Source organism: Herpailurus yagouaroundi, unplaced genomic scaffold (assembly GCF_014898765.1).
Source record: "Herpailurus yagouaroundi ecotype Mexico unplaced genomic scaffold, PumYag 208, whole genome shotgun sequence".
NCBI classification, from domain to species: domain Eukaryota; kingdom Metazoa; phylum Chordata; class Mammalia; order Carnivora; family Felidae; genus Herpailurus; species Herpailurus yagouaroundi.
The window spans coordinates 3126193-3147942 of NW_024412439.1; the positions used below are offsets into that span (position 1 = coordinate 3126193).

A 21750-nucleotide genomic window follows, 5' to 3' on the forward strand; every position below is an offset into this window, starting at 1 on the left:
ACATGGATACACACATACTAAACAAGAAGGCTGCATGTTTCACAACTGTTCTGGTTAATGTGCAGTTACCTCTAGGGAACCACTTCCTGGCCTTTTTGTGTAAATAGATTGCTTTCATCAAACTGATCAAAAGTTTGGACAATTTTTTGGACAATTTTTCAAACAACTCACCACCATCCATGTACAAAGAGCCACAAATGGCAAAACACCCGCTATTCTCCCCCTCCAGATAATGTATTTTTCTAATACATACAATGTATACATTTATTTTCTAAGAAAAATAACACATTCATCGGAATGTTGAAGACCCAGAATTATGTTAAAGACAATAATTGCTCATAATTCTACCAGCAATGGATTCTAAGTATGCTGACACATTTCCTTCCTGTCTTTTATACCTGTGTACATATGTATACATGGAAATAAAACCAGGATGACCCAATGTGATTATATATCTTACTTGTTTAACCTACTATAATCATGAACTGCACGTACCTCTCTACGTTATACATTCTTCAAAATTATTATATTTATTAGTGATTCCATAAAAACAATCTATACCAATAAATATTTAAAATTCTATTTTAAGATATTTAGGCAATTTTTAAGTATTGTTAATAATGCTGTAATAACCTCCCTTCACTAACTTTAAGAATTCAGTGATCTCATAAGCAACATCTGATCACTGCTGTAGCCAATCAGCATTGGTGTTACTGAATTTCTGTTACTATTGATGAGGACAAATTTCCTTTTTTTAACAGGATTTTCCCTTCTATAAACCAAGTGTTTAGGTAACACTGCTCATTTTTCTACTGGGGTCACAGATCTGTAAGAGTATAGGTGCACATACGTAGGTGTAAGACATTAGCCATTTATTGCATTTATAATCTTACATTGCTGACTATGAAACTTAAGGTCTCCTGTCTTTGCAGACTGGAGGATCCCAGCCCTGGCACTTCTCTGCGCTGCACCTCTTCCAGGGCCTGTACTTCAGCAGACTTCAGCTACGGGCATCTCCCAGGGACATTCCTCATAGAGGAAAATAAGTTACTGCCACCCCAACTGTTAAAATTACCAAGATTCTTATTCTGTTTATTTCTTCTCATTTTTGGTTTACATATGAATACACTAGTAGGATCCAACCTAAAGCATTAACTGAAGCAAGAGAAAAAAATCATTTCCCAATGTCAGAGTCGTACAACTGGGTGAAAGTCTGAAGCTAAAAAAAATTCAACACTTTGGCGAGGATTCAGAGAAAGAGGAACACTTTTGCGCTGCTGGTAGAAATGCAAACCGGTGTAGCCACTCTGGAAAACAGTATGGAGGTTCCTCAAAAAGTTAAAAATAGAACTACCCTACGACCCAGCAAGTGCACTACTGGGTATTTATCCAAAGGACACAAAAATGCTGACTCGAAGGGGGACGTGCACCCCAGTGTTTATAGCAGCGCTATGCACAATAGCCAAAGTATGGCAAGAGCCCAACTGATGAACGGATCAAGAAGATGTGGTATATACACAAAATGGAATTATTACCCAGTGACCAAAAAGAATGAAATCTTGCCATTTGCAATGACGTAGATGGATCTAGATTGTATTATGCTAAGCGAAATAAGTCAGAGAAAAGACAAATATTTGATTTCACTTATGTGGAATTTAAGAAATAAAACATATGAACATAGGGGAAGGGAAGCAAAAATAAGACAACAGAGAGGGAGAGGCACTTAAATAGAGAGACTCTTAAATACAGAGAACAAACTGAGGGTTGCTGGCAGGGTGCTGGGTGGGGGATGGCTAAATGGGCGATGGGCATTAAGGAGGGCACTTGTTGGGATGAGCACTGGGTGCTGTATGTAAGTGATGAATCATTAAATACTACTCCTGAAACCATTATGACACTGTACGTTAACCAACTTGGATTTAAATAAACAAAAATTTAAAAAAAAAAATCATCACTATGCTCCTAGGGAATGCAAGGGAAGAATCCTCTGGCTACCCTTTTTAAAAAGCTTGCACAAGACTTCATGAGTGCTGCAATATTTTTAGGCATTAGATAATAGCTACTATGTGGATTTTTCCAGTGTGGAGGCTATATTCCTCCTTTGCTGGTATCCACCGATTCTTTTGGTACTTCCACTGATGGACAGCGAAGAGAACATTTTACCACCATGCAACATTCCTCCAATCACATGCAAAAATCTCCTACCTCTCCAAGCATTTGCTTCACTATATGATAGCACTCATTAATTTTTAATGTAATAATTCAAACCTACAGAAATATAACACCTATATATCTTCTACTTTAACAGATATTAGACATTTTGTCATGTTTTCTTGAAGCCTTTTTAAAAATGGTAAAACACTCTAAAAAAATGGGAGCCTGCTGTCCTATCATTTCAATTGTAATTTAAAAGATTAGAATAAGAAGTGTTATCGACATTTGCGATGGTTCATTTTGTGTGTCAACTTGGCTGGACCACCGCACCCAGATATTTGGTCAACATTAGTCTCGACGTTTCTGTGCAGGTGTTTTTTAGATGAGATTAACACTTCATTCAGCGGACTTCTGAGTAAAGCAGATGACCCTCCATAATGTGGATGGGGTGGGCTTCACGGAATCAACTGATAGCCTGATTAGAACTAAGACTAAGGGCTCCCTGTCCCTCACCCCCGGCCCTAAGGAGGATCTATTCCTGAGATATATATATAATGGTATTTACTGAATTTGAAGTTAAAACAGAAAAACATTTAAAATATTTATGAATTTGGGGCACCTGGGTGGCTCAGTCAATTAAGTACCTGACTCTTGATTTCAGTTCAGGTAATGATCTCACAAGGTTCGTGGGTTTGAGCCCCACATCCAGCTTTGCGCTTACAGCACAGGAAGCCGACTTGGAATTGTTTGCCCCTCCACACCCCCTCCCCTCACATGTGCGCGTTCCTTCTCTCTCTCAAAACACACTTAAAAAAAATTTGTTTTAAGAATAAATATCTATAAATTCATTTGAGGATATAACAACACATTACATGTCAACATAAAAAACATTTTTTTTTAATTTTTTTTTTTCAACGTTTATTTATTTTTGGGACAGAGAGAGACAGAGCATGAACGGGCGAGGGGCAGAGAGAGAGGGAGACACAGAATCGGAAACAGGCTCCAGGCTCTGAGCCATCAGCCCAGAGCCCGACGCGGGGCTAGAACTCACGGACCGTGAGATCGTGACCTGGATGAAGTCGGACGCTTAACCGACTGCGCCACCCAGGCGCCCCCATAAAAAACATTTTTAATAAAAAATAATACATTCCAAAACAAAAGAATCATTTAGTGAAAAAGTATCATTTTTTTAATTGATTTTGGAAATTCCTTGTAATGTCTGCCTTGAGAGCATCACAATTCTCAAATGTGCTTCTACATTTAACCTAATCTGCAGGCATAATACTGTTTTGGTTGAAACACATATTAAAAATATCTGGTCTCACAGAGATATGTAGTTGGAAAGGGAAGTGTGTTTTAACATCTTTTTAGACAAGCCTGGATATCACTCTTTGATGGTGCACCGAAATTGGGCATGTCGTCATCTCTCAAAGGATAACTGCAATGTGAAATCTGAAACTGTATCAATAAATTTTTCGTACTCTATTAAAATCCATTCATCTATCTTGAACTTCGATGTATTGCAAAATATTTTATGTATCTTTTACACATACAGGATACCCACTGCCAGATCACAAATTGGTCATTTGGAAAACATGGATTTACCCAGATTTTTCAAATCTGGATACGTTTCACTGTATATGAAAACATCACAGTGGTTCTTATTACCACTGATCTCATCAGAAAAGTCTTTGAGTACTGGGAAGACGGTAAGCTCATGGGGAGGGATACAGATTTTTCCAAACTTCTAACCTTTGCTTGAAAGCTCGAAACTGGAAAGTGGCAACAAATACTACCGCTTGCTTGCTTGAACAGACAGGCTCACGTATTTTCAAGAAAATGTCGACTATGGATCCAAGTCTGAAAGACCACAGTCTGTCATTTTTTCAACTGAAACTGACATTCCATAAACAAAGGGGAGCTAGTCCAGCCTGGGACTCGAACAAACGCAAAGTGCTTTCCCAGGGCAGAAGCGGGACACTCTGGGGTGGAACAGAAGGACTTCACACGACACTTCTCACTTCATCCCACACACACATACTCAAGGGTCAAGACTTAGTCGAGCGCATTTTGACAGCTTCACTAAGGACAAGTGACACCGGCACATTTGTTTTGAAACTGCTAATAACGCTGGAGATGAAGAGAACAGTGAGTATTTAGCACAGCGGTGTCCTGCGGGGATTCGTGCGAAGACACTGACGTTCTCCCTCCCAACAACTCTGACATCGTCTGTGCAAATTTAACACGGTGGGGAAGAGTAAGTACCATATTAATATTTTTACAAAAGCAGTTCTGACCTCATGGCATCCTCAAAGAGCTCTGTGGACTTTGAGAACGTTGCAACTTCCTAGTTAAGGGATTTTCCATAATTTACACTCTCTGGTTTTTAGTATTTATCTGAGATTCTTTCTCTCTGAGAAAATGGTTTTAATATGCCAAATCATGGGGCGCCTGGGTGGCGCAGTCGGTTAAGCGTCCGACTTCAGCCAGGTCACGATCTCGCGGTCCGTGAGTTCGAGCCCCGCGTCGGGCTCTGGGCTGATGGCTCAGAGCCTGGAGCCTGTTTCCGATTCTGCGTCTCCCTCTCTCTCTGCCCCTCCCCCATTCATACTCTGTCTCTCTCTGTTCCAAAAATAAATAAACATTGAAAAAAAAAATTAAAAAAAAAAAAATAATATGCCAAATCAATTCTTTCAACAAGGTCAAAAGAACACCAACTAAACTTCTCAATTCAAACTCCAAAATGTTTCTGTTTTCCAAATCCCATTATGGTCATTCAAAAGTACTGAACTGCCATTACTCCTAACACGAATGCCACTCCTTGGACAGTAAACAGAGAAAAAGTCAACTTGTGGTGAGAAACTAGCATATCCTTTTACAGGTAAATGCAATAAATAAAAATACAAGATGCAAAAAAGTTTCTCTCTCAACCAGTATTTCAAGCTCGAAGACAAAGCAGAAACAAAACAAAAACAAAATTAAAAAAGATTCTGATATACTCACTTTCTGCTTATGCTGCTGCAGAAGGTTGTCCAGATTGTGTCGCCTTTTGTAGTTAAAATAGAAGTTTTTACATTGCGCTTCGCTTTTAGTTCCCACCATTTTGGCAATTGCTGCCCAGTTACGACCATGTTCTACAAGACCTATATTTTAAAAAGAGACCGAAGATGAACTCAACAGTCACCTGATAAAGCTAACAAGAGAAATAATAAAATCAATCTAACCATGGTATTCACAATCATTAGCACTAAGAGTATGTTTTCAATTATTTACTGATATATTTCAACACGTACTTAAATATATATTGACTCTCAACGCACTGACAGCTCTATTTTGCCACCCAGATTTACAACACGGTCATTAATTGAAGGGCTCAACCTTGTCCTTGCCATGGGTCTTCTGGAGAGCTAGGACAATGTTCGATACAGAATAACAACTCAAACACTTGTAAACTGAGTGATTAGGTACTTCTAAATCTTTGGAAACAGTATATCGATATAAAGTTAATAAAGTAATCATATAAATAACACAAGATAAAGACCATATATACATCTATATATATACACATATGACTATATTTATAATTAGCCTATCTTCAGTCATAATCAAGAAATACTCTCAAAAAAATAAACCAGTTTTTTTGTTTGTTTGTTTGTTTTTTCTTAAGCCTGTTGTAGGGGCACCTAGGTGGCTCAGTCGGTTAAGCATCTGACTTCGGCTCAGGTCAAGATATCGCAATTCATGGGTTCGAGCCCCATATCGGGCTCTGTGCTGACAGCTCGGAGCCTGGAGCCTGCTTCAGATTCTATGTCTCTCTCTCTGCCCCTCCCCCCCTCACGCTCTCTTAGAAATAAACGTTAGAAAAAAATTTTTTTAGATAAAAGCCTGTTGTAATACAATGCATCACAGAAACCTATGCAATCTAGCACTTTGTAGTCAAATTATATCTATACATACACATACCTATCTGTAAGGAATGTGAGTATATAAATGCTATACAGAGAGCTATACAGACAGGGATATACTTTAGATACAGGTGTACCCAAACAGGAATTTTCTAGTACAAATTCGACAATTTACAGGAAGACATCAGTTTTTCAAGTAGCTTCCTTACTAATGAAAATTGGAAGATAACTTCCAAATCTTGCCTGACACATGAACAGAGATGAATGGAGGCTAAACAGTCACATGGAGCTCCAGCTACCGGAAAAAGATCACCCTGTGATGGAGCCGACATCTACCTGTTCCACTAGAACATTCTTTTTTTATTTTAATGTTTTTAATTTTTTATTTATTTTTGAGAGAGTATGAGCAGGGGAGGGCCAGAGAGAGAGGGAGACACAGAATCCAAGGCAGGCTCCAGGCTCTGAGCTGTCAGCACACAGCCTGACGCAGGGCTCCAACTCGTGAACCATGACGTCATGACCTGAGCCGAAGTCAGAAGCTTAACCGACTGAGTCACCCAGGCGCCCCTCCACTATGACATTCTGATAATAAGATGAGAACAAATGTGAATCTTTTACATGTAATCATGGCAAATCACAAATTTGCTAATCATGGCAAATAAACGTCAAATAAAAATATTTTGAACACAGAAAACTTTAAACTGCTACATTTTTTTGGTAAAGGTGGTTTATAGGATTCCTAAATGTTATCATTCCTACCTATTTACATAGAAAATAAATCTGGGGACGCCTGGGTGGCTCAGTCGGTTGGGCGTCTGACTTTGGCTCAGGTCCTGATCTCATCACAGTTTGTGAGTTTGAGCCCCGTGTCAGGCTCTGTGCTGACAGCTCAGAGCCTGGAGCCTGCTTCCGATTCTGTGTCTCCCTCTCTCTCTGCCCCTCCCCCACTTATGCTCTGTCTCTATCTCTCAAAACTAAATAAATGTAAAACAAAAAAATTTCTTTTAAAAAAGGAAAAAATAAATCTGAAATGTGTCACTAAAAGGTCAACCCATTTACAATAATTTCTCTTCAGAACTTTAAGGTAAATACTTAACCCCCAAAAAGTTGGCTACTCTTTCTCAGAATTAGTTTACTTAGTAAACAAACTATTTTTTATTTATAAACCAATTATTTATCCTATTAGAAACTGTACTTCAATTTTAAATTATACTACATTAATAAGCAACCACAAGAAAATACAAGATTCATAATGTTCCAGAGTAAGTAAGATCAGGGCCACACAGCGATGAGTGGCAGAGACAAAATTCAAACACTGGTCTGGCTCCAAAGTTCATGCCCTCTCCTTTCAATCATGGTGCAATTTCTTACTAGTTTATGACCAAATGCCTTACCAAATACACACTGAAAAAAATATGTACCACACTATTAAATCTAACTTTTAAATAACAGAATATATAGACTCTTTATATTAAAATACCATCTAAAACAGCTTTAATAGCATTTAATCACAGCTATTCTGGAAAAGTGAAAATAGCCCACTTCCTCTCTAATGAAATAACATTCAAAATAAAGCTGTACAGAGAATCTTCAATCCCTCCAAAGTGGGCCTCTTAAACAAGGCACAGCGAGGTACCTGAAAAGGTACCATACCATCCTAAAGAACCCGAGTCTACTTCTGAATTCTGTTTACCACCGTAGAAGAATGTTCTCCTTTTTGCAATTAAAAAAAAATTGGGTCCCTCTGACTTATTACTAATAACCTTAAAAAACCAAAACAAAACAAAACAAAAACAAAAACTCTTTAGAATCTAAAGTACTACCGTTTACCTTTTTTCGCAACTTCCATTTCTTCTTCTGTCCATCGAGAGGTTTCTACAGGTTCTGTGGAAACTGAAATAAAGATAGAGAACCCAATAAGGCAGAGAAATACTAAGATCAATCCTTCATTCACAGATTATATGGCCCCAACCTATTTATCTGACATAAAGCCTGTTTGAGCCATAAGGTCTAGTCAACTATGGAAACAAGATGATGGCAGCCTCTCCCCCACCAACTCAAGGGGAATGAATATTCAAATTCAAATTGATCTGTATTAGATCTTTCGCAATGTTCTTTGAAGCTCCATCCATGTCTTCATGTTTGAACATCACTAGTTTCTTATCTAAGGAGTCCCACCTCGCCAAGTGCCTGCACACGTTATCAGGGCTCCGTCCCTCCTCTCCTGAGGTGTCAAAGAAACAACGCTCCCCCTTCCTGTCCAGTTTTCTCCTGTTCTCTAAACCCCCATCTCCTCCTCACTCCCAGAGGCCCTTCTGTCCATCCTCATTTTCTAACAGCTAGTAAACACAGATGGACCATGAACTGAACACTTTCTCTTTTAGTTTAGAAAGGAAATAAAGACTATCACGCGTGAAATGAGCTCTTGCTATCTCCCCCTCTCAACAGTACTATCATCCACCCAGTCACTCAAATTATTACTAGGCTCCTCAAACCAATTTTTTAATCTTTCCTCCCATTTACTACTCACATCCATGGACGTATGTCAATTCTGATCTGAATCCACCCTCCTCTTGCCTGGGCCAGTGCATGCATGCACAATGACGCCCTTCTAGTTGGTCCCTCCGCCTCCAGCCCTTACTCTTTCCAACCTGACCTCCACAACGGTCACCAGTTCGCTTTCTAAAACACCAATCTAATTACAGCATGCCTCTATTTAAAAACCTCTGTAAGCTCCCACTTTGTAAGCAAAGCAGGATTAATTTAAACAAGGTCCATCATGACCTGGCCCTGTGTGCCTGTCTACTTATTTCCCTTCCATCCTCCTCGCCATCCCCAGAACCTGGTTTCTTTCCTGCCTCACATTATGATAAAATTGGTATCACTGATTTTGATGGTCTTCACAATTTTGATGGTACACATCATTAACATAATTCCTTTATAAACTAGTGAGACAATACTCAGTAAAAGAGAGAAAAACACTTGGACCCCCAGCCCCAGTATTCCCTTGTCTAATAATTTCTATAAAAAATAATTTAACAGAAAAAAAATGTGATGCGACTCAAGATTTGTTTTTTCCTTAGACTCTTATCATATTAGTTTAAAGGTGGTGGGGCGGTAGGCAGGAGATGGGGACAGCCTAATCATGATTTTCACCAACGGGGAATGAATGGTTCAAGAAATTGTGTGCCTCAGGGAACGTAATGCCAACATTTCACAGCCATCAAAAAGTGAAAAATGAAGATCGCTTAGAAACTAGAAAATATTTCTAATATACACCAAGTTAAAACATCAGAAAAAGTGGCATATACACACTAAGGTTACAACTAAGTCAAAAGAAAAACCACTCTATTAAGATAGCAAGGTTGGGGCGGATCTTTTCCAAAACACATTGATGTTGAAGTCTAAAAAATTTAAAGGCCATGAAGAAATAAAACTTTCACTGTTTGCAGATGACATGATACTATAAACAGAAAACCCGAAAGATTGCTAGAACTGATAAATTTAGTAAAGTCTCAGGATATAAAATCAATGTACATAAATCTGTTCCGTTTCTATACATCAATAATGAAGCAGAAGAGAAAATAAGAAAACAATCCCATTTACAATTGCACCAAAAATAATAAGATACCTAAGAATAAATCTAACCAAAGAGGTCAAAGATCTGTACTCTGAAATCTATAACATAATGATAAAAGATATTCAAGACAAAACAAAGAAACGAAAAGACATTCCATGCTCATGGATTGGAAGGACATATATTGTTAAAATGTCTACACTACCCAAAGCAATCTACCCATTCAATGCATTCTCTATCAAAATACACAAAATTCACAGAACTAGAATAAACAATCCTAAAATTTGTATGGGACCACCAAAGACCCCAAATAGGCAAAGCAGTCTTGAAAAAGAAAAGCAAAGCTGGAGGCATCACAATTTCAGACTCCAAGTTATACAACAAAGTTCTAGCAATCAAAACAGTATGGTACTGGCACAAAAATAGACACATAGATCTACGAAACAGAACAGAAAACCGAGAAATAAACCCACAACTATATGGTCAACTAATCTTTAACAAAGCAGGAAAGAATACCAAAGGGGGAGAAAGAAAGTCTCTTCAACAAATGATGTTGGGAAAACTGAACAGCAACACACAAAACAATGAAACTGGACCACTCTCTTACACCATACACAAAAATACATTCAAAATGGATTAAAGATCTAAATGTTAAGACCTGAAACCATAAAAATCCTACAAAAGAGCACAGGCAGTAATTGCTCTGACATAGGCCGTAGCAACTTTTTTCTAAATAGATCCCCTGAGGCAAGGGAAACAAAAGCAAAAATAGACTATTGGGACTAGATCAAAATAAAAAGCTTCTGCACGGCAAAGGAAACAATCAACAAAACTAAAAGGTAGCCTATGGAATGGGAGAAGATATCTGCAAATGACATGGCTGAGAAAGGGTTAGTATCCAAAATATATTAAGAACTTATAAAACTCAACACCCAAAAAATAATCCGATTTAAAAATGAGCAAAAGACATGAACAGACATTTCCCCAAATACATCCAGACAGCCAAGAGATGCATGAAAAGATGCTCGTATCACTCACCATCAGGGACACGCAAATCAAAACCACAATGAAAGATCACCTCACACCTGTCAGAATGACTAAAAGCAAAAACGCAAAAACCAACAAGTGCTGGCGAGGATGTGAAGAAAAAGGAATCCTCGTGCACTGTTGGTGGGAATGCACACTGGTGCGGCCACTGTGGAAAACAGTATGAGGGTTCCTCAAAAAGTGAAAAGTAGAACTAACCTACAACTCAGCAATCCCACAACTGGGTATTTACCCAAAGAATACAAAAACACTAATTCAAAGGTATACATGCACTCCTATGTTTATAGCAGCATTATTGACAACAGCCAAGATACAGAAGCAGCCCAAGTGTCCATCCACTGATGAGTGGATAAAGATGGCATACCACATCTGAATATTATTCAAACAAGAGAATATTATTCAGCAGTAAAAAAGAATGAAATCACACCATCTGCAACAATATGAATGGAGCCAGAATATAATGCTAAGTGAAAGAGAGAAAGACAAAATACAATACAATTTCACTCATCTGTGGAATTTAAGAAACAAAGCCAACTAGCAAAAGGAAAAAGAGAGAGAGAGAGAGAGAGAGAGAGAGAGAGAGAGAGGGGCAAACCAAGAAACAGACTCTTAGCAATAGAGGACACACTGAAGGTTACCAGAGGAGAGCTGGGTGGGGAGATGGGTGAAATATGTGATGGGGATTAAGGAGGACCTGGTGATTAAAATAAAAACTTAAAAAAATTTTTAAAGGCCAGAATTTCAGAGTATTTCTAGATCCTGGATACCAGGGGTCCCTCCTGCTCTACCCGAGCATTGAAAGAGAATCCCAAACAAAATTATGGCCTGTTCAATCTCGCCCACTCACTGGGTTCTGGTGGCGGTGGCAGAGGCGGTGGGGGCTCCTCAGTGGCGGCAGCGGCCGCAGCACTGGCAGCCGCGGCTTCGTTGGTCATGGACCTGGTGATCCGGCCCTTTCTGCGGCCCTGACTGTTGGCGGTCTTTCGCCCCCGGGGTGTGGCCTGCTCTCTCTCCTCCGTTTCTTCGGTGGCACCTTCTGTCTTGTCCTTTTCCTTGGTATTCTCTCTGGAAGCAAAAGGAAATGAAAATTTTGTGTGATTTAGAAGAATGCGTATATCTAAGGAGGTTGCAGCTTCGAGGTTTTTTTAATACAATTTAAATACAATTACCCAATTTCTCAGTTACTCAAAATAAAATTTATGAAAAATGTTGCTATACCCCAATTTTGAAGAGTTCTGACTAGCTCAAATTAAGATATTTCACAAAGGTCTATTTTATTCATTAATGGGCTTAAAATTCAAACGCATTTCAAATCACCTATTACGTATGACAGCACTCTGAGGAAAATGGATGCAGAAAAGCCCCTAGAGCTGCAGTCCAGAGTCCGGATTTCTTGCCTTTGCTCCAAGGTAAGCTTTCCCCTCTGTGAAATGGAGAGGCTGACACGGAGGCCCTTTCCGTAGTAATGATGGACCATAAGGCCAGCTGAGGGCCAAGCACAAGCTAGCACCACCCCCTTCCAAAGTGGGATATGCGCAGTATTCCTCAGGAGCTCCTGGTGGCCCCAAAACAGGAAAGGACAAAAAACCAAACATTTAAACTGGTAAGAGACTTCACCAGTTTACAAGAAAAAGGCAATCCCAACAATAGCCTAAAGTCTAGGCACTCCCTGTGGGTCTTAATGTTAATGCTTTGCTAGAGGGAACAATCTCAGCTTGACAATAGCTAGGCATCCAATAATCTGTGAGTCTTTAGCATATGAAAATCCCTTTAGGAAGTCCCTCCAGACTTTATCTCCCCCCCCCCACAACCCATTCCATAAAGCAGTCACCCCCACACTTACAGCATAGTCCTTCTGCCCTCAGGTCCTGTCCCCGTGCTTTTAACAAAATCAACTTTTTGCACCAAAAGATACCTTCAAGAATTCTTGGTTGTCAGCTCCGAACCCCCACCATCAGCCCCCCACCATCAGCCCAAAATTCCATCGGTAATAATCTACCATACCATGTCATTAAACCCGGCTCAATATTCTCAACCATCTGCAATACTAATTACGTGCAAACGGGGCAGTATGTCCCAGTGGTTGGGAGAACGGTCTGGAGCCAGGCTGTCAGGGTTGGTACGAGAGCTGTGTGATCTACTTGCCATGTGATGACCTTGAGAAGCTACCTCACCTCCACGGGCCTCAGTTTTTCTCAGCTATAAGTCAGGATGATAAACAGTATGTTCCATAGAGCTATTTTAATGATCAAAGGAGTTCATTCATATCAAATGTTCAGAATAGTGCCTGGAACACAGTAAACTATGTGTGTTTGCTATTATTAAGGATAAACCTCCCTCCAGCACTTAGGAAAAACTAAACAATCGATCAACCAATCAATCGATAAATGGTCATTACTATTACTAGCAACAGTACTACATGCAGTACTGGAAGGACTATTCTCTGTACTGTGTACCTCGCAGGGCTGTTAGATTTAAAAACAAAGTCCTTAAAGAACATTTTTTGCAAACGTGGACAGGTGGCGATACTCAAAGACTCAACTACTTTTGCTTAATGGAAGGTGTTGATTTTCAAATTTTACCTACTTCAAGCAAAGATCTGTTGTAGCTTACCAAGTTACCGTTTTCCCCCCCAAAATAATTCTTCAAGAATTTTTCCCCTTCAGTCCTAAACTGCCCTTGAAGTTGCCATGTAGCCCTCTCTCTTCACTTCTTTATTCCCTTACTAATCTGGCTATTTAAGCCTCCTCTTAAAGTTGTTTTGTCAAAAGTCACCAATGGGGGTGGGGGTGGGGGTGGGGAGGGCGGAGTCACCAAGGACTTACAAATTGCAAATCCAATGACTTTTCTCAATTCTTGTCACATTAATCATCCTGCTGCAACTGACCCTACGGGCAATTCTCTTTATATCCTTCTCAGCTGAGCTTTTAGGACTTCATGCTTTCCTAGCATCCCTGCAGCTGTTCTGGCTCTCTTTCCTCTCTTCCTCTTGATTTCCCAAGGCTCGCCCTGGCCTTAAATCTCTGTGTGGTTACCCCATTCTCATCTACTCCACTGGGACAACTCCCAGTCTGTATCTTCAGACGCACACCTCACATCTCCTAAAGCTCCTAAGATCCAGACTTGTCTTCCCAAGTATCTGCTGGAATTCCCAACAACACCCCCGGATTCTTCAACAATACAAGCTCGACACATCGAAAAACGTGGCCGTAACCACTCCGCTTCCGGCTCCACCCCATGCTCTCATCGTTCGCCGCTAAGAGGACAATCATGATCATATTCATTCACATTTACAGAACTGACATCATCTTTAGCTCCTCCCCTCTTTCTGTACTTCCTATACGTGACCTCATGCCAAGGTTTGGTTAGTACATCTCGGTAACAGTTTTCCCATTCGTTCCACCATCTCCATTTCTACTACCACTTTCCGTATCAGTGCCTTGGTACCCCAAACCACTCTTCCCTGACCTACATCTCCAATCCATTCATTCTTTGCCTCTTGTGGGTCAATATTCTAGCAGAATAGCTTTGGCAAGAAACCATTCCATCCGTTCAAACCGCTACCTACTCCCAAACAACTCCTAACACAGCCTCCTGAACAAAGTCTATTTTAGCTTCACTAAGGCTGTACATAATGTAACCCCAATCCACCTTCCACTTTCCTTCTTCAGCCATCCTGTGTCCCAGTCTAATGAAACCATTATCTGCCATTTCTCACAGCAGCACATCAATTCATGCTATTCCCTGTATTCTTTCCACATTAACCACTAGCTCCTGCAGAAAGTCCTCTAAACTATCCAGACGGAAGTAACCCTGACCTCTTCTCAATCTCCCAACATCCTTTACTGGCTCTGCTCATTTCTTAAACGGTACTTGCACCTACCTTCCCTAGTTTTCCCCTACTAGATCATAAACTACTTGAGAATGGTATACATCTTACGTATTTTTGCATCCTCTATAAGAGCTAGCTCACATCACTAAAAAATGAATGCTTAACTGTTAATAGAGATTTTAAGAAAAAAGTAAAAACCAAGATATGGCCGTTCCATAATGAGAACCACTGACCACGTGGGAGTGTAAATGTTTTACCTCAACAACTAACAAAACCAAATTTAAGAGTCGTCTTCCTAAAGTGCCAAAATCAGAATGGCAATGGCATGAGCATCCACCTCTTTAGCAACCATACTAAGTGATGTGGGCTGCAGTTGTCACAAAACCAGGTAAACCTTCGGTATTTCCAAGAGGGTTACGGAAGTAATACGACAGATGTCAAAAAGGAACTAAACTACTAAACTAAAACTACTGATACATGCAACAACCTGCATGGATCCCAAAGTCATTACGCTGAGTAAAAGAAGCCGTGCACAGAAGACCACATACTGCACAACTCCACTTATACGAAATTCTAGAAAAGGCAAACAGATTAGAAGTTGCCAGAGGCTGGCAATGGTGGGGGTGGTGTGGGGAGGGGGGGGCCCTAGTGCAAAGGAGCATGTGGGAACTTTTGAGAGTGATGGGAACATTCTACATCACAGTATCACAGGTGGGGCCACAGTTACACCAGTGCGTACATCTGTCAAAATATATCCACGTATACACTTAAATTTGGTGAATTTTATTCTGTGTAAATAATGCCTCAATCAAGCTGATCCTTGGTGGAAAAAAAACAGCCAACTGAGCTGCTAAGTCCCCCACCGCCCCCCACCCCACCCCAATATGTACACAAAGGTATCAACAGTAGCTGTCTCCAAGCGGCAGACTCACAGGTTAATCTTCTTAATATTCTCCCCTCTTTTCCTAACTTTCGATAATGAACAGGAATTACTTTTATAACCAGGAAAACAGCAACAGAACCACTAACAAACCAGGAACTCTACTTTATATGATAAATAAAACCAATAAAGCTGGAATGTATGGTATTAATAGAAAAGAAAACCATTCTTACCAGCATTCTTACATTAATGTAAACTATCAAAGGTACACACAAAAAGATCCAAGTCAAGGATTAAATTACATTCAGTAGATCTCAGTGATGAGTATATATTATTATAGTCTATGCCTTCTGGAAAGTAACATCTCATGTCTGGCAATTAAGTCCATTAAGCCAAAAGTTCTATTTACCAGAATATCCCGTTCCTTCATTATGTCAAATAATAACTATAGATGGTCAAAGCACGTACCCCATTCATTCTTTTTATCTAAAATTGTAGGCCTTTGATAGATTTCATAGGTTATTTAGAAATAAGAATAATAGGGGCACCTGAGTGGCTCAGCTGGTGAAGCATCGGACTTCAGCTCAGGTCATGATCTCACGGTTTGTGAGTTCGAGCCCCACATCGAGCTCTGTGCTGACAGCTCAGAGCCTGGAGCCTGCTTCCGATTCTATCTCTCTCTCTCTCTCTCTCTCTCTCTCTGCCCCTCCCCAACTTGTGCTCTGTCTCTCTCTCAAAATTAAATAAAATGCAAAAAAAAAAAAAGAAAGAAGAAGAATATCTAATAATTTAACTCACTTAGAGTCCTCCTTGTCATCTTTCTCTTCTTCATCTTTCTTTTCCTCTTCTTTTTTTTCTGTTTTTTCTGCTTTATCTTCTTCTTTTTCTTCTACTTTTTCTTCTTGTGAGGGTCGGGCAATTTGCTGCTGGAATGAACCACTATTTGTCAGATTCAAAGGTAAAAGAAACAGCTCCTCAAACTGTGATGACAAATTACAATAAATATCTTTGCAAAAAATTTAACTGACAACTAACTTATTAGTCACTTACAATGTAATTTGGGGTAGTGTATTAAGAATCAGCCTAACACTCTTGAATATATTCCACATGTATTGCTTAAAAGCACATACTCATGTTCCCAGTGTCTGGACCCATCAGAGAGGTGAAAGTGTTAAGATTCCACTTAGAAACCTGAAATCTGAGGTTGGTTTTCTCTTTCTGTAACTCCTACATCTCATCTGTCACTCAAACATTTCAATTCTACCTTATAATCTGATAACGTGAAATTTACCAACCCGTTCCCCTTCGTATTAGATACCTAATACGCTTCCAACTTTTTCATCGCCATGGATGATATTCTAAGAAACATCTTTATGCTTTTATTCTTCTGCATGAACATTCACTTAATGAATAGTAGATGGCTATGGTCATCATCAAGCCTAAAGTTATTTGAAAACACACTAAGGATATAGTAAAGTGAAAAGAAGTAAAACACTCAAATATCTCTAAACTGTAATTACAACTCTGTAATTGTAAATATGTATATGAACAAAGACTACAAGAGAAAAAGATTACGGAACCTTTTATCTTTGCTAAAATTGTGACTCCAAAAGAAAAGGTGAAATTAAGTTTGTGTTAGTATTATTTTTATTTAATGTAGAAATAAAGACCGTCTATCGTAAGTGGGACTGAACTGCCACGTGACATTACAGCACACAGCCCCTGCCCCAGCTGTACCTCTTCCAATCCTCCTCCCTTTCCTACACTGGTTGCTGCTCTGAATTCGCCTAAACACACCCAGCATTACATGTCTGCCTGGAACACCCTTCCCACCCCTCCTCGCCTACTAAACTCCTACACAGCTTCTGAAATTCAGTTCAAAATGCTACATCTCCTGTGAGGCTTTTCTTGATTTCCACAAGAAGCTCCGGGCCCCGTCTCCCTACCTTCCACCCTGCATGGTCTCCATTTGCTCGCAGCACTTACCACAGGGTGCCGTGTAACTGGTTATCAGGGTCTGTCTCAATGTGCTACAGTCTCAAGGACAAGGACCCAATCTTAATCATCTAAGTATCCTCAGTTCCTAGGAGGCATCTTGACCAAAGAGGTGTCTACATGTGCTGGGTATAGCAAAAAAACAAGTTCCCTTATTCTGGTTGTTTGGAAAGTGTTTGCCCTCCTACCTCAATCTTTCATTCTGATCCAGGCCAAAGTCAATGCTGCCTCCTAATAACTGCCTGTCCTCTTACCTGTTCCTGTCACCAGACAACATGAAGTACTCATTAATTTGAGGTAAAATTTTCCTTAACTCTCAATAGCATCTCAAAGTCCTTTACCTACTCACCAAACCTGACTTTTTTCTTAAGATAACCAAGACCTTGCTGGCCTCTCCAAAAGAGGTCCGAAATTATGCCTTCCTCGAATCCATGGCAAAAACAAGAATCTGTATCCTTGCTCCCAAATGCCACTTCCAGAACATTGGTGAACTCTGGTATTTCAAAAATTGCTTCCTTTTTCAAATTTCAGAAATCTACCTATGATGCCTTTTGTCTCTTTTGGTGTTATGGGCTGACTTCTCAAATATTCCCAAGGACAAATAAATGATTTTATCACATGGCTCATCATGCCTTGCCATTATTCTTCCGACTTCAAAATGCCTAACAATGCCTTTTCTAGCAACAAAATATCCTACAACTGAAATACTTTCGGGCCACCTGGGTGAGTCAGTCAGTTAAGCGTCTGAATCTTGGTTTTGGCTCAGGTCATGATCTCACGGTTTCATGGGTTCAAGCCCCCACTGGGCTCTGTGCTGGCAACGTGGATCCTGCTTGGGATTCTCTCTCTCTCCCTCTCTCTCTGCCTCTTCCCTACTCACGTTGTCTCTGTCTCTCTTAAAAATAAATAAATAAAACTTAAAGAAACACTTTCAGGTCACGCCCATTAAACTCCCCAATGGTGAAGTCACAATTGCCATCATCAGTGGGTACTGCTTTACCTCCACGATCCTGAAATCAGAAAATGTTCTCTGTAACAATCACTTGTGCCCCACCCATCCCACCTTTTCATTGTTGTTGATCCTATTTGTCCTCATCATGACCTTTGATCCCTTTGTTCTATGAAATGTCACAGTCCACCAGGAAGAAATTATCTACTTTTCCATTATGACCCCTCACTAAATCATTTCAATACCATGGATCCTTCACTTGCTTTATCTGACTTTCCTGATTTCTCACCCTGGTAAGTACCAGTTTCCTTTTCTTCTGAGTATTTATTATTATTAGGAAATACTAAGATATGAGGAAGATTTTCCTATGTACCCTTTCCAACCATGACAAGGTCTGCTTTACAACTGGGAATGTTTTATTCACTTTAAGGTGACGGACTCCCTAGCATGCCACAGAGGTGTCAAGACTGGTTTCAAACGCTAATAACCTCAAGCCACCTGCCTGCCACAAATATGGCATTCTGAACAAACAAGATGGCATACTGACAATAAACTTGGCCCTTTGCAAGTGGGCTGTATAATCCAGAAAATGGTTTATGGCCCTAAGAAATGACAGGGAGCTATCAACTCAGCAGAAGATAAGTAAAGAGGTTCCCTATTCTGTTAGATTTGATGAACATATAATTTATTTCCCTAATACTTTTCTATTTCTAATGCCAACCAGAGTTTTGAAAAAAGCAAGCAATCCCACACATTCCCTACTGTCTGGAATCCAGCCAACAGCTGACTTTGCTCCCCCTTCCCTAGTGCCAGGGACAGAGAAGGAAGGTAGCACCTCCTTCCACCAGTCAATGGGAAGACGAGGGCAGGATCCCTTTTGAAGCACAACCCCCAATTCTGCAGAAGGCGTGGACATGATCCAAAGAAGTTCATGGAGTCGCTGAACAGTCTGTGAAGGTGTGTGACACCTCCAGAGCAGAACCTCCATCAAGGGAGAATCCCCATGAACTGGGCAGGAGTGGGTGGAGAGGGAGAGCAGGGAGGCCAGAGGGTACAGTCGGCATTTCCCTCTGGGTGACAGGCATCGAGACCCACCGTAATGACCACCAATCGCATTAAAGAAAGTAAGGAATAACCTCTGATTTTAACAAGAAGTGATTGGAATTGCTTTTGTTTCAGGCAAATCTGCCAAGAGAAGTGTCAGTCCCCATGGTCTGGGATGGAGGTTACAGGTTACATCCCTCAAAACCTTCAGCAGATTGGCTGGAGCAGGAGGCCATGGTTTCAAAGGGAAATTCGTCACAAGGTCCCCTAATAGACAGAGGCATTCCCATTAGCTTCCTGCCCGGGTTTCTTCTCCCTCCTTAAGCCCAACGCTTCATAGTCAATAAACAGAAAGAGGTTTCATTCTGTTAGGGAGGATCTCACGACATGAAGCATTTCTGTTGAACGACAAACTATGCACTACACGTGTGAGGGTACATTATGAAACAAAATGAAAATCCAAATGAAAACACCAAAGTTTTATGTATTTCATAATTATGATAAATGAAGACCAAGGTCAGTTTCAACAGAGTTTCAACAAGACAGTTTATGCTGAGATGTGTTTCTACTATATCTAATTGAATACCTAACACTTATAGATACTCTATGTATATCTGCTCACATGCTCGAGTCTTTAGAAAACAGATAAGCGAATTCCCACTCGGTGGATGACGGGAGTTGCCAAGAAATGAAAGGACTACCTTTGAAAGAACAAGCTTATAGTCAACTAGAAAGACACAAGAAACAAAAAGAAGGAAGTCCTACCTTAGCCACTGAGTTTTTTAAGCAGTTCAGGCAGTAAACAGAAATTATCTCATTAAAATATATATTAAAAAACTAATGCCGTTAAGCCACTTGAGAATTTGAGACTACGTTCCTGAAGAGTAAAAGCTGTCAACCATCAGAAAACCCCTCCGTGAAGGCTACAAACGTACTAGTCGCTACCATTTATTGGGCACTCCCTTTGGGCCTGATACTACACTCTAGGGACTTCACACACATAACATACCTAGTTCTCACGTTAACCCTGCAAGGGAAGTCTGCTCCCTCTCTCACCGATGAGAAACCAAGGGTCGGCAAATGAAAGGACGTGTCTAGGGTTAGACAGATACGGAGGTCACACAGAGGCAAAGCTCTTTCCATCATACCCAACTTTTTATTTTTTTATTTTTTTATTCTCAACTTTTTGTACTTGCCTAAAACGGTCTAACCATTGTCTATCTAACAATTTAGTCACAAATGCTCCCAACTTCAAAAATTACTACATTTACATAAGTATATGCTTGCTCAATACCTTTGGGGACTAAAAACATGCTGACATATTTAAAGAGGAAGATGTTGCCAGAAGGAAGGAAGAGAACAAATTCTTGTGAAAGGTAATCAAGTATTTGGAAATGAATGCAGTTTCCAAACAATGACTTGCTTTATTGTAGGTCACAAGCAGGTACCACAGTAATTCTAGCTGCACAGTGACAGACTTATTTAGATGGGAGTTTATGCTGGAAAGTAAGAAGAAATTCTTAGTTCTAACAAAAATGTTACACAGAGAATCAAATTACTGCCTGGCATGTTATTTATAAATCTAGACCCCAAATAGTAACACTTGATGAGTGGCTTTTGGCTTCTAATCTTTGATAAGTATTCACTGCTTCAACTAAAATTTATGAAGAACCACACTCGCTCCCATCATGGGATGCCAGGAAGTTGAACGGTGAAACGGTTTAAGCAGTAGCTAACGGATTTTTGAGTTAAGACTTTTGCCAATAATAATCTCTGAACACAAGTCTAACAAAAATACGATTATCTGTCTTGTTTCTCTAGGATTCTAAGATTAAACTCGTTTTCAGACTAAACAATATGCAAGGTTCCATACAGCGATAGCAGGTTAAAAATCAAACCTCGCAAATTTGGAATCTCTCAGTCAATAATACTTCCTTTAGGTAAGAGGTTTGGGGGGGTGGGGAGGGGGGTAGGAAAAGCAACCAAGTAAAAACTGAAAGGATCAGGCATCAACTTCAACAGAAATTCTACAGAGTCTTGAAATAAATTTGCCCTAAGCGCTCTGGGATTACCTACAGTAATTCCTACTGATTCAAACTTGATTGGATAATAGAGCAGTAAAGTGATTCTCAGATTAGTTGGATCCCTGTTACCTACCAAGGTAAAATCAAGACACCGCAATTTAAAAATTCTTAACTTGTAACTAGATTCTTTTTTTAAAAAAAGAAGTCTTTCTCAACTTTGTTCTACACAGCAAATTATATACATTCCCAACCCAGATCTGTTTCCTAAACTCCAGACTTCTACATCTAACGGCCCACCTCGCACCTCCACTTAAGACATCTAATACGTACCTGAAATTCGGCA

The 21750-nt window shown here is 40.0% G+C and overlaps 1 protein-coding gene across 13 annotated transcripts in view; it reads right to left on the reverse strand.

Moving 5' to 3' along the window:
* Window positions 1-21750, reverse strand: part of NCOR1 (nuclear receptor corepressor 1) — a 161019-nt gene that overhangs the window by 59635 nt on the left and 79634 nt on the right. For 8 of the 13 annotated variants that reach the window (XM_040453101.1, XM_040453096.1, XM_040453100.1 and 5 more), the window contains 4 exons: window positions 16194-16321; window positions 11531-11748; window positions 7890-7952; window positions 5158-5297 (listed from right to left, as the gene is read on the reverse strand). In XM_040453101.1, the coding sequence (XP_040309035.1) occupies window positions 5158-5297; window positions 7890-7952; window positions 11531-11748; window positions 16194-16321 (549 nt within the window). The remainder of the gene's footprint in view (window positions 1-5157; window positions 5298-7889; window positions 7953-11530; window positions 11749-16193; window positions 16322-21750) is intronic. The other 5 variants (XM_040453104.1, XM_040453095.1, XM_040453105.1 and 2 more) reach the window with 1 other exon arrangement.